The sequence below is a fragment of the Musca autumnalis genome, unplaced genomic scaffold (genome assembly GCF_047663935.1).
Source record: "Musca autumnalis isolate F117 unplaced genomic scaffold, ASM4766393v1 scaffold_3, whole genome shotgun sequence".
Classification (NCBI taxonomy): domain Eukaryota; kingdom Metazoa; phylum Arthropoda; class Insecta; order Diptera; family Muscidae; genus Musca; species Musca autumnalis.
In genome coordinates, this window is record NW_027411866.1 from 1,288,339 (window position 1) to 1,301,367 (window position 13,029).

Consider the following 13,029-nt stretch of genomic DNA (forward strand, 5'->3'; position numbering starts at 1 on the left):
CCTCAAATAGCCCCCATAGGGCTATACCTTCCGATTTAAGGTATTTTGAAAGTTGTGGCCTCAATATACCACCGATATGACTGAAATTTTGTACTTAAACCGCCACCGGTATATAAAATATTGCAGAAGAGAATTATCAGTATAAGCCCTTTTCTTCAAATAACCCCCATATAAACGTATTTCCCGATTTTCGGTATTTTGAAGGTTGTGTCATCAATATCCCATCGAAACGGATGATATTTAATAGTCCGTTGGTGGTATAAAATTTTCCACCTGAAATTTTCCGGTATTGTTTCATGTTTTCGGTATTTTGAAAGTTTTAGCAACATTATTCAACGGGAATAACTGAAATTTGGTAGTTAGTCTTCGCTAGAGTCACGAAACTTTCATCCAGAAATTTATCAACGTTTTATACAGCCTCCATAGAACGGTGCTCCCGATGTTGTTAACTATCCAAATCCAGAATATCCAGGTTTAGGTCTAGTCGGTATTGCCCAAGTTTATGTATTTCGCTCAATTCGGAAAATTGTAAATATTGGTCCATGTTTTGGAAAGAACAAAAATGTCGCCTCATATGAGCTGTTTTGAAGGAAGTATTATCAGTTGAGATATATGTACTACTCCTGTAATAAAATTGATATGGCTTATCTTCAAACTTAAACTATGTTTGGACAAAATATTACCAAGGCCATATTTTGGACCGAATCGGCAGATCAGTTCGAGAGTTATCTTGCGCTCCAACCACCTCACACGGTGTCATAGGGGTTTTTTGCAACTTTCATGCTATTTTCTCAGGAAGTATGGACTTGCCCCTGATGAAACTTGTACCGTCATATGGAGGGCAGTGAATACAAGTTTCTAAAACAAAAATCAAAGCGATTCAAGAGATGGCCCTAAACTGAAGGAGTGGACCTATTGAGACCATATTGGAACCTCATATTACTCTAATAGAAAGTTCACGCTGTAAAAAGTATGGGCCAAATCGGCCACTCCCTTCAAGAGTTATCGTGCGCACAAACTTTCCGAACATTTTCGAACTTTTGTGGGGGGGTACCGGAAGGAGTGGACCGATGTAGCTCATCTTCGAACTTAAACTAAGTTTGGGCAAAATATTACGAAAGCCTAAATTTGAACCGAATCGGTTCATCCGTTCGAGAGTTAGCGTGCGCTCCAGCCAGCAGGACAGACAGATAGACAGACAGACGGACGGACATGGCTAGATCGACTTCAAATTGTCTGAAACACATTTCGTCCAAACATACTTGGGGTCTAAAACCATTATTTCGATGAGACACATTTTCATCGTATCAAAGTGTATATACCCTCCTTAGCTGAGGGTATAAAAACACGAAACCCAACTAGGGGTTTTGTAGTCTCAATATGTACTTTCAGAAAATACCCACTAGAATTTGTTTGCATTTTCAGTGTTGCACAGTGTTAATAAAGTAATTTATAGGTCTCATATTACCATCAACTGTATAAATACGGTTACCTTGTTTCATATATCTTGGTCGAATATCGGTCTTAAGCTGGGTACACATTGTCAGTTTTGAATGACAGCTTTGCTTAAATAATCGATTGCTTGCCTCGATTCATCATGCAACCGCAAAATATTTTGTGGGTTCACAGCTCCGTACTGTTAGACCGTTATCGAAGTTCTTATTGAAAACAACTGCGATTTTTTAAGTCCATTGTATCTTATTACTGAATAAAGATTGCATTTATTTTACTATCACTTGGAACTCATTTGTCGAGAATTACACAAATCTCATAAAAACACAAAAAATATATATTCTTTTCTTCCAATACTTACCACAAATCACATCCAAGGTACACAGGCTAATGTATTCATAGAAATTAAATGGCTGGCTATTATCTGTGTCCAGAATGTATCGCTTCAGTTTATCTACCATAAGACAAGATGTTCCATCGAAAACCGATACATAATCCGTTAAAATACTAAAGTGGAAAGCGGACGTTAGCTGTTTACGTCGTTTAAACCATTTTCGACCAGTTGAAATCAGCAATCCCTCACGTAACCACGATTCTAATGTCTGGTACTGTGCCGCTTTTTGCAAATGTTTCATGGAACCCAGTACGGTTTCTATGTCTGTCAGATGCGAAAAAATGATATTAAGCTGAGTGCCCAACCAAACTTTCAAGGTTCTATGGCCCTCGCCCATAGACAGTATGCGCTGCAACATCAAATGGGCTGGTACACCAATGAAATAATGTGCATGACCAACTATCGGCAAGGTCGGAGCACTGTGTAAATTGCGTGTTGCGTCTATTTTAGGCTTGAATTTCAACAAATACACAATAGCACCAATTGTTGTTAGAAGTAGAGAAATGCTGGTTGCTGCTATTAACAGCAGTGTCTGCCATTCAATATCTTCGTTCTCCAGCATTGTTAGGCAAAAAATACACATTGGCGTAAGACTTCTCTTGATCCGAGCAATTCTGTTAAAATTGCAAATTACAACTGATCGCACAGCCACTGTCCGTGGCAATTTTTGAACTTTTGTCGAAAAATAAATGTAAATAACCATTAAATTGTGTAAATGTTTTACTTCATATAGAATGGCCATTGCTGATAAGTGGCAAATGCTTGTCGAGGTTATGTGGCGGGTTATTGTACATTAATCATACGTATGTATGTACGCGTCAGATGTTACAATAATCTATGAACTCAATTATCGGTTATATAAATAAAAATCAATACGGATGCAACCTCGACTATGCATTATGGACTAGCTTAACATCCCTTCCCACTTCCTACAATATATAAATCGAAATGTTTTCTATTTTAAATTATTTTTATAATTTCCACCCCTATTTCTTAACATAATGTGGTAAGCAGCCTTAGCGTCAAAAGACTAGGCATATTAGAATTGAAATAAAATAAAATAAAATTAAATTAAATTAAAATAAAATAAAATAAAATTAAAATTAAAATTAAAATTAAAATTAAAATTAAAATAAAATAAAATAAAATAATAAAATAAAATTAAAATAATATAAAATTAAAATAAAATTAAAATAAAATAAAATAAAATAAAATAAAATAAAATAAAATAAAATAAAATAAAATAAAATAAAATAAAATAAAATAAAAGAAAATAAAATTAAAATAAAATTAAAATAAAATATAATAAAATTAAAATAAAATAAAATAAAATAAAATAAAATTAAAATAAAATTACAATAAAATAAAATAAAATAAAATAAAATAAAATAAAATAAAATAAAATAAAATAAAATAAAATAAAATAAAATTAAAATAAAATAAAATAAAATAAAATTAAAATTAAAATTAAAATTAAAATTAAAATTAAAATTAAAATTAAAATTAAAATTAAAATTAAAATTAAAATTAAAATTAAAATTAAAATTAAAATTAAAATTAAAATTAAAATTAAAATTAAAATTAAAATTAAAATTAAAATTAAAATTAAAATTAAAATTAAAATTAAAATTAAAATTAAAATTAAAATTAAAATTAAAATTAAAATTAAAATTAAAATTAAAATTAAAATTAAAATTAAAATTAAAATTAAAATTAAAATTAAAATTAAAATTAAAATTAAAATTAAAATTAAAATTAAAATTAAAATTAAAATTAAAATTAAAATTAAAATTAAAATTAAAATTAAAATTAAAATTAAAATTAAAATTAAAATTAAAATTAAAATTAAAATTAAAATTAAAATTAAAATTAAAATTAAAATTAAAATTAAAATTAAAATTAAAATTAAAATTAAAATTAAAATTAAAATTAAAATTAAAATTAAAATTAAAATTAAAATTAAAATTAAAATTAAAATTAAAATTAAAATTAAAATTAAAATTAAAATTAAAATTAAAATTAAAATTAAAATTAAAATTAAAATTAAAATTAAAATTAAAATTAAAATTAAAATTAAAATTAAAATTAAAATTAAAATTAAAATTAAAATTAAAATTAAAATTAAAATTAAAATTAAAATTAAAATTAAAATTAAAATTAAAATTAAAATTAAAATTAAAATTAAAATTAAAATTAAAATTAAAATTAAAATTAAAATTAAAATTAAAATTAAAATTAAAATTAAAATTAAAATTAAAATTAAAATTAAAATTAAAATTAAAATTAAAATTAAAATTAAAATTAAAATTAAAATTAAAATTAAAATTAAAATTAAAATTAAAATTAAAATTAAAATTAAAATTAAAATTAAAATTAAAATTAAAATTAAAATTAAAATTAAAATTAAAATTAAAATTAAAATTAAAATTAAAATTAAAATTAAAATTAAAATTAAAATTAAAATTAAAATTAAAATTAAAATTAAAATTAAAATTAAAATTAAAATTAAAATTAAAATTAAAATTAAAATTAAAATTAAAATTAAAATTAAAATTAAAATTAAAATTAAAATTAAAATTAAAATTAAAATTAAAATTAAAATTAAAATTAAAATTAAAATTAAAATTAAAATTAAAATAAAATAAAATTAAAATAAAATAAAATAAAATTGTCAAGAAAGAATCCACAATTTTATATTGACAACCACAGATTGGATGTGCACTCTCCGTATTGATTACAATACACGCGATTACATCAAGCGGAACCGCAGATGTGTTCCTATTTGCACTTGAGTTACTGAACAAATAAATGTACTGAACGACAACCAACGGTAATGTCGGGACGATATAAGATCTTTAAAATCAATAGATACAGAAGGAAACACAATTGGTACCACCGACGTAACAAAAGGGGGGCCGGGACCCCCTTACTGTAATTTTTAGACATATTACTTAAAAAAGTTTAAATTGTCTACGCTGGGCCCAACGAAATGGTGTCGAGATGCATTTCTGGCTACGTTCCTGATTGGTACATATACATTAACCTTTCAGTGTCAATAACACTGTGCAACAAAATTCAATTTTTTTTTTTCAAAATGATGGGAAAACCCGGGTAGATTATGAAAGTAGAGCTAATAATATGAGACACGTGTATCGGCGTTTTTAAAGTTCACATCGGAAAGTAACCAAAGTAGGCGGGACAAGTTCCGCCCATTTCTAGTTTTTTCGAAATATTCAAGTTAAGATATCTTGGAATCCTTAAATTTTAGGTATATAGTGTCTTTGGACACTTTACAGTGCGGTTCTCCAAAGGGGTCTTTTTGTTCTTTTTTTCTAAAATCTTTCAAAAACACCTTTAAAATGTGGTCATAGCAAATCCAAATATTCTACAAAATTGTTCGTCATAAAATTTTACTATAGGTCTCAAAATACACCAAATCTGTAAATCTTATCTAATCGCCAGGAATCTTTAAAAATGAAAAACACGTTTTAGGCTTAAAGTCGGACTTCATCTCAGTTTATTCAAAATTGTCCCTCGAAAAATAATTTTAGGGAGATGACATCAAAGACAAAAATATTCTTCGTCAAACTAACTAACTATGGGTCACCAAAGGAATCAAATATATATTTACATTATATATCATGAAAATATCAGTATCTATTTTGCTGAAAAATCATTGAAATATTTCCCAATTTTTCTGATGAAAAATTTTTCCGTCTTCGATTTGATACGTGAAAGTAATATGAAACTTGGTTCTAGGTGAAAAGTGTCAAAAGAAGAAAAATTCTACATAAAATTCCACTATGAGTTTCAGAACAAACTATATATCTATGTCTACTATTTCCATAAAAAATAGATTACAAATTTGTATATTTTAAGATTAAATTTTTTGTTTTAATTTTGTACTGTTAATTTTACTATATTTCATGCTGGATCAAAATCTTACAAAATGCTTCACTTTTTGGGGATATTGTTAAAAAAGAAATGTTTCAAATCAAATTTCACTATGAGTCTCTGAGTAAAAGAAATCTGTAACCATAACATATAACATTCTTATCAGCCCTTATTTTTGACATAGGGTTTAGGGTCATATTTTACAATTTTTTTCCAGGAGTTTTTGAAAGATTTTCGAAAACAGAACCAAAAAGATTCCTTTGGTGAACCGCAAGAGTGTAAAAATTATCAACAAATATATTCCCCACATCCTCCTCTGTAATGTTGCCAAAGACACTATATACCTAAAATGCAACGATTCCAAAATATCTTAACTTGAATATTTCGAAAAAAAAACTAGAAATGGGCGGAAATTGCCCCGCCTACTTTGGTTACTTTCCGATGTAAACTTTAAAAACGCCGATACACATGTCTCATATTTTTAGCTCTACTTTCATAATCTACCCAGTTTTCCTTGTCTTTTTTTTTTTTTTTTTTTTTTTTTTTTTGTCGCACAATGTAATAATTTCCGGGCCACACTACAGTAATTTCACTGAAATTTTGATATGAAATTACGCGTCTCTAGATCGACGTCCATAGTACAGTAAAATCATAAAATTGCTGTAGTGGGGAATTAGATTTAAGAACACCTAATTTCATGAAATTTTTATTCATTCAATGTTTCATTATTATGTTTATATAAAAAAATACATCGTAGATTAGGTGCCATGTAACTCCTCTTTAAGACCTTTAGTCCCGGTCCACACGATGTATTTTTTATATAAACATAATAATGAAACATTGAATCAAAATGATTTGCTATGATAGGTAAAATTCTAATATTACATATTGATAATTATTGTTTTCAATTACACTGTGCAACATTTTCAAGGTAATTTTGTGCAAACAACTTCATATGCGGTTTTTATGGAAGTACAGACGCAATAGACAAAACCCCTCTTTGGATTTTGTTTTGTTAGATCGGCTTCGGATTTTATGGCCCTATCTAAACATGGCTAAATATTGACTTTTTAAAGAAAATCGGGGATATATCTTTGAAACCAATACGAATCTTTCCATGACATCCGCAGCAAACATGTATATAAGAACAAGAGGAATGTATTTGGAAAAATAATGAACACGAATAACATCATTTATTGCCTCAAATTTTATAATATATCTGATATTTCCGTGATTTGTATATATTTCGCAGCGTATCTCCAAAACTGTCAATTTTTTCTTAATGTTATCTTTGGGAAAAATATTCACTGGAATGTAACACACAACTCTTCAGAACATATCATTGTTGTAAAATGCCTCTATCGCGTTGTTTCTAGCATATTATTCAACAACAATTTGATAAATATATCAACAATACATTGAAATTTCAAATATGAGAATAAACAGCCTGTGTGAACGTTGTTTGAAATATGTTTTGTAGAAAGTATGATATGAAATACCGCCTAAACAACATGAAATAAGTGTTTTACAGTTTCAGAATGTTCTGAAGAATTGCTAAGGAATTTATTTGGAATGTTTTTGCGAAAGGCTACTTGGTTCAACTCTCAATAGTTTGGCAGTTACTGACCATAATTCCAGAAATTATGTAATCTTTCCTATATTTTATCAATTTTGATGCGCTATATGTGGATTTTCATTGTTAGTATGTCAGACGTATAAGTTATACTATTTTAGGACTACAATATTGCTGAAGACCGCAAAGCAAAATTCTTATTAGTTTCTGAGATAATGCACGAATCAATTAAAAAAAGGGTCGTTTTAGCCCGGTATAGATGAGGCCATAAAATCCAAACCCGATCTAAAAACACGAAACCCAACTAGGGGTTTTGTAGTCTTAATATGTACTTTCAGAAAATGCCCACTAGAAGTTGTTTGCATTTTCAGTGTTGCACAGTGTTATCTCATTACAGGGACAACTACAAATTGCCGTCATTTATCAGCATCAGCGACATCAAAAAGATATGCGGCATAATGAATAATGTCAACCCAAAGATATTCGGAACAAAATATTTGTATGCTTTGCTTTTTGCTTTACTTTTTCCGCTATAAGGAGAACATTTGTTAAATGAAATTTCAACATTTGTTATTACACGAAAACAAATTAATCATGTAAATGTGGTTATTAAAAGGCAACAAATATTAGCACTTGTGTATGTACATTAGTGTGACAAAAAAACAATGGGATTAGCCAGACTATTTTGAAAAAACAAAATTACAAACGCTATCCCAATAAAAACGCCACAATGTTTCTAAAAAAACATTTTTTGGATTTCCTACCATTCCTATGCATATTGGAGCAAAATGCGCCTTTGGCCCAACACAAATTACTATGGAAACAAAGATAGCTATGTAGTTTGGCAGGGGTTAACCCCCCATAAAATGTCATATATAAGGTTTTTGGATCAAATGGAAAAAATTTGGGGGGTAGGAAATCAATAAAAAAATTTGGGTCACCCTAATGTACATACATACATATGCAAATTATGTACATACGTATGTGCAGATATAAAGATATGCAAAAGAGGGTACGAATGAATATACCGCCCAACTTCTCTATAACGAATGTTTCTCTATAACTAATAAAAATTTAAAACACAACCTTTCCCCACATATTTTCACCTACACGCAGAGCAAAAAAGATGATTGATCCAACAAAATTCGAAGAGGAAAATATGTATTGTAAAGATATTGTTAGATTCTGTATGTAGTATTGTGAGTCCAACAATCGTTTTGTAAATAACAACAATTGTTTTTGTCATATCCAACAATAGTTGTTGTCCACTGGACAATATTATTATCTTTTCTTCGACAATAAAAACTAATAAAAACCATAACAAAAAAATGTTTACTCTTAAAAAAATTGGTTTCTCTTTCCCATACAACCACCCAAAATAGCATTCTCTTCTTGTGCACTATTGATTTGCACCAACAATGAGACTCTTCCTTCCATTTGTTTCTTTTATTTCTTTCCTCTTTGTGTTTTGATGGTTGAAAAGTGGTTTTTGGGAGAAAAATTGCCTGGTCGTTTTTTTCCTCTTATATTTGTTATGGTTTTTTATTCCATATTTTGTGTGTGTTATTTGGCAGTGTTTTAGCAAATTTTATCTGACTATGAATAGAATTACCTTTTTTGGATACGGGGCAAGTTAAAATACGACCAATTTTTGTCCATATTTTGCTAAATCTCTCATATGTATGTACATATGTATATTGTGACAGCATAATTTTGATTTTTGAGAGCTTTTAGAGCGGTTTGTTGTAGTTCTCCCACCAGAAAAACATACATTCTGGTTCGAGATCCAAACTTTATAATATATCAGATGGATTAACACACGATTTCAGTGGATAATCTTGAGATTTAAGTCCTCCTCGACAAAGCTATAATTTCTGCATTCATCGTTAAAGTTTTCACACAAGCAACTCCAACGACCGATTTGACATATGTATAACAAGTTTAGTCCGCGTGGTTAAACCGTTTATCTGGTATTCTTTTTGATTTTCTGTTTGACAGAAAAACAAAATTTGTATTACAAAATAAAATTTTATTTACCCAAATAAACACCCAAAAAAGAAATTTATATTGGTATTTACCCATGTTTTGGGTAAATACCGGGTAGAATACCATCTGCCCATACTCATAATATTATATGCGACATTTTTACAAAAGTTATGTGGAAAGTGTATATGAGAATTATATACAATCAAATCAAAAATTTCCGTAACCGATTTTTTGGGCTGACAATAGTTTTTGTGAAAATTTTAGATTATGATAGTTCCTACCATCGGTATTGTTAATGATTTTTACAATATTGCGGTATTTCGCAAGTTGTTCCTGTTTTTTATGTTTGGAGCAAAAGTTTGTATTTTTGGATTTGCAATTACAAGCTTGAACAAAACAAATAAATTGTTAGAACAAAAATATATATTATTATTTAATTGTTGTCTTATTAGTACGAATGCCATTTATTTGTGAGATTTTTATTTAATTGAATTGATTAAGCTTATCATGACTACCAGCGAAACCATCGTAGCATATTGGTGTATGGACTTCGCTAGATATCACTTTTTCAATACAAACCTTTTTAGGCCATGATAAGCTCAATTAATTCAATTAAAAAAATATACAGGCATGTTCTGGAATTCACCGTGTATCCATTTCACATCACACATGCACTTCACCTGTGAAATTGATGTTCTGTATTTCACGTGAAAAGAGCTTTCATATTTCACGAAAGAACTTTGGAAAGTTTAATTACAGCTTTCAAACTTTATTATTAACAATGAAAAAATATCAGTCTGTGTTGGCGCACCAACGAATACACATTCGTGTGTGGGTACCCAGCAAACCAATCGTACCGACATCGTAACGAAATTCGGACGATACGTCCGATATCTATCCGAAATCGTAACGATATCTTAACGAAAGTTGTATGAAGTGGTTGACATCATTTTGGAACGAAATGTCGGAGTGACATTGGATCGATTTCGGTCCGATTTCGCAACGAAATCTGAAGAAAATCCTTGGGAAATTCGAAAAGGAAATTTCTTTCCGACATTCGTTCCGAAATCCGAACGAAATCGTTACAAAATCTAAACTATTTCCTCTCCGGAAAATCGTTTAGAAATCGAAACGAAATCTGAACGACTTTGCTTCCGAAATTGTTCAGACGTGTCGGACATCAGACATTTTTTTGCTGGTTATGTACGCTTTGTTCGTTTGATTGTTTACGAAACAGTCGTAAACAAAGCACCGAAGTTCTACAAGAGCTCGTACATGTTGAGTTTGGTACTTTAAGAAAAAATACATTTTTAAATCATATTCTGTTAAGAAAATTAAATATTTTTTGAAATACTTATAGAAAACACATTAAATTTTAGTCTTATGCAGTTTTTTTGTAGGAATTTGCAATTAGTTTGCTTACAAAATAAGGATTCACTCAGCTCTCGCCATCAAAATCACAGTGTGAGGAATACACCCCAATTAGGTGTAAAGTGTGTTGCAGAATGCCAGAACATGCCCGATATATTGTTCTTCCAACAAAAGCGATACATATTTTTTATCTGCGTGTATTTTAAACTCTGTATAGTAATCTTCCCTATAGCGAATACTTTCTCCATAACGAAGTTTTTTTATGCACAAGTGGTAATTCTCACACAAATTAATCTCCCTATAAAAATTTTTGAAAAACGTAGTTCATTTTATTTGAAAATGTTGTCTTATAGGGCGAAAATCATTTTTAATATTAATTTGAATAAATTTCTCGTTGGTATCGCCCTTAATGGCCGTTTATTTTTGCAAGTGAAAAAGGAATACCGAAGATTCGAACCCACACGACACTACTCATCAGACATATCGGCTGTGGCTTCTCTGTTATCGAACTTTTCTTCTTTCAAATACAATTTTTGTTTTTTTACAACAACAATGGATATTTGAACATTTAGTTGTGACAACACCGTTTTCTTGTGTTTTTCAAGGACGTGGGTTCAAACCCCATCCTGGCTCAGCTGATTTTATTTATTTGAAAATTTTGCCTATTTGAGCGAAGATCCTTTTGATTAGGTCGAAGATCATTAATTTCTCGTTATTCATTTTAGTTTACACAATAAATGTGAAACAAAACACATTCATCAAAGGTCTTTTATGCTGGAGTTCACACTAAAAAGGAGAAGTCAAACTCGTTTGTCAACGCTCTTAAGGCCAGAACAGAATCAATCGTCGCTTGCTTCCCAAATTTCAAATTATAAAGGATGCCAGAGTCTCCTAAAGGAGAACGCATTCCTTTATAACTTGACATTTGAGGAAGCAAGTAAAGCAAGCGATGATTGATTCTGTTCTGGCCTTTAGAATAATAACTGATTCAAAATACGTTAAGTTTTCAAGGACTACTACTACATGGTTTCATTTCATTGCTTAGAAGTTCCAGGTTAACCATTTTGTCCGTTTTTTCTCTATGACGAATTTTCTCTACAACGTAGTAATTCGTCGGTCCCCAACTGCTACGTTATAGAGAAGTTCGACTGTACATGTCTATTGCTTATTCTTTCGACTTAATGCACTTTGTTATTATAACTAAATACCATTCAAAATTCGGAAATACTATTTCAAGTTCATGAATAAGTAACCAATGTTTTTTTTTTTGCTGTTCACTTCGCAACGACGACGCATCAATGGAATGGAATGTTGTTAAATATTGTGAGCAAAGTGAATATAGAATGTGTGGCAGGTAAATTTGTTTGGTTTTCGAGGCACACGATTACGACCACCAAGAGTTTGTTTACCCTAACACAGCCGCCAGTGACGATGTTGTGGTACTGACTGATGATGCTAAGGAAGATGATGATTTGGGCTTTTGCAGATTATGATGTGGATTACTCACCGAATGAATAAGTTCGTTGTTTTGTGTAACAGAATGGCATAGCAGTACAGTGATGGTCAAAAATCACTGTCATCATTATATAATTTTAGACATATTTAGACAATCCTAATGCGTGTTTAAATCTGGCAGATCACAGTTTATACTAAGCTGATACTCTTCGTGTAAAGAATAGGAAAACAATGGTAAGAGTTCTGTTTCTCTAGGATTTGTCCTAAAGTTGATGGTAGCTTTTACAGATCTAAGGCCATTCACCTTTTAGTTGGAACATCAAACACTGACGATGTGTTAGTATTGTGTGTGTGTGCACTTGAAAAGGCGATGGATTATTTTTAACAAAACTTTTTCAAAGTCAATGTAAACAATAAAAACCAAACAAAAAGTTTATATTTAGAAACGTGAAATATTTTTGCCACAAATAAACATTTTTGAGTTTATTTTTAATTTTTGCAAACTTTTTTATATCCCACGCAGCATTTATTTGGACATACCTACATACGTACGTATGTATGATACATATTTGCCGTAATAAACAAATATCGAAAGAATTTGGAGAATTTCAGGTAAATACGATATACAATGAAAGTCTGCACCGAGGGTGGTACTCAATGAAAAATATGTAATGGAACAATTTTTATTTCATCCAAGCATTGGACCTTTCGAAATACACAATTAACCAGATGGTAATTCAAAATCAAACTGCTACAATGTTATAGAATCCGACGTTTGTTTTAAGCATTGAAATAATAAAATAAATTGTTGCATTCATTTGTAATGAAATGAGTAAATATTTTATCATAAGTCTTCTGACACAAAGACACTTGTGTTAGATTAATAATAAAAACCCATGAGCGT

General features: G+C 29.5%; 1 protein-coding gene across 10 annotated transcripts in view; it reads right to left on the reverse strand.

The window, feature by feature from the left end:
- Cyp4d1 (Cytochrome P450 4d1) overlaps positions 1 to 13,029 on the reverse strand; it is a 52,826-nt gene that overhangs the window by 8,999 nt on the left and 30,798 nt on the right. The window contains exons 1-2 of one of the 10 annotated variants that reach the window (XM_073974118.1): positions 12,178 to 12,417; positions 1,814 to 2,518 (exon numbers count right to left, since the gene is read on the reverse strand). The exons of 1 other annotated variant lie outside the window; for it this stretch is intronic. In XM_073974118.1, coding sequence (XP_073830219.1) covers positions 1,814 to 2,518; positions 12,178 to 12,253 — 781 coding nt within the window. In that variant the 5' untranslated portion in view covers positions 12,254 to 12,417. Of the gene's footprint in view, positions 1 to 1,813; positions 2,519 to 11,878; positions 12,036 to 12,079; positions 12,108 to 12,177; positions 12,418 to 13,029 lie in introns of those variants that run through there. 8 more of the 10 variants (XM_073974121.1, XM_073974115.1, XM_073974125.1 and 5 more) reach the window with 8 other exon arrangements.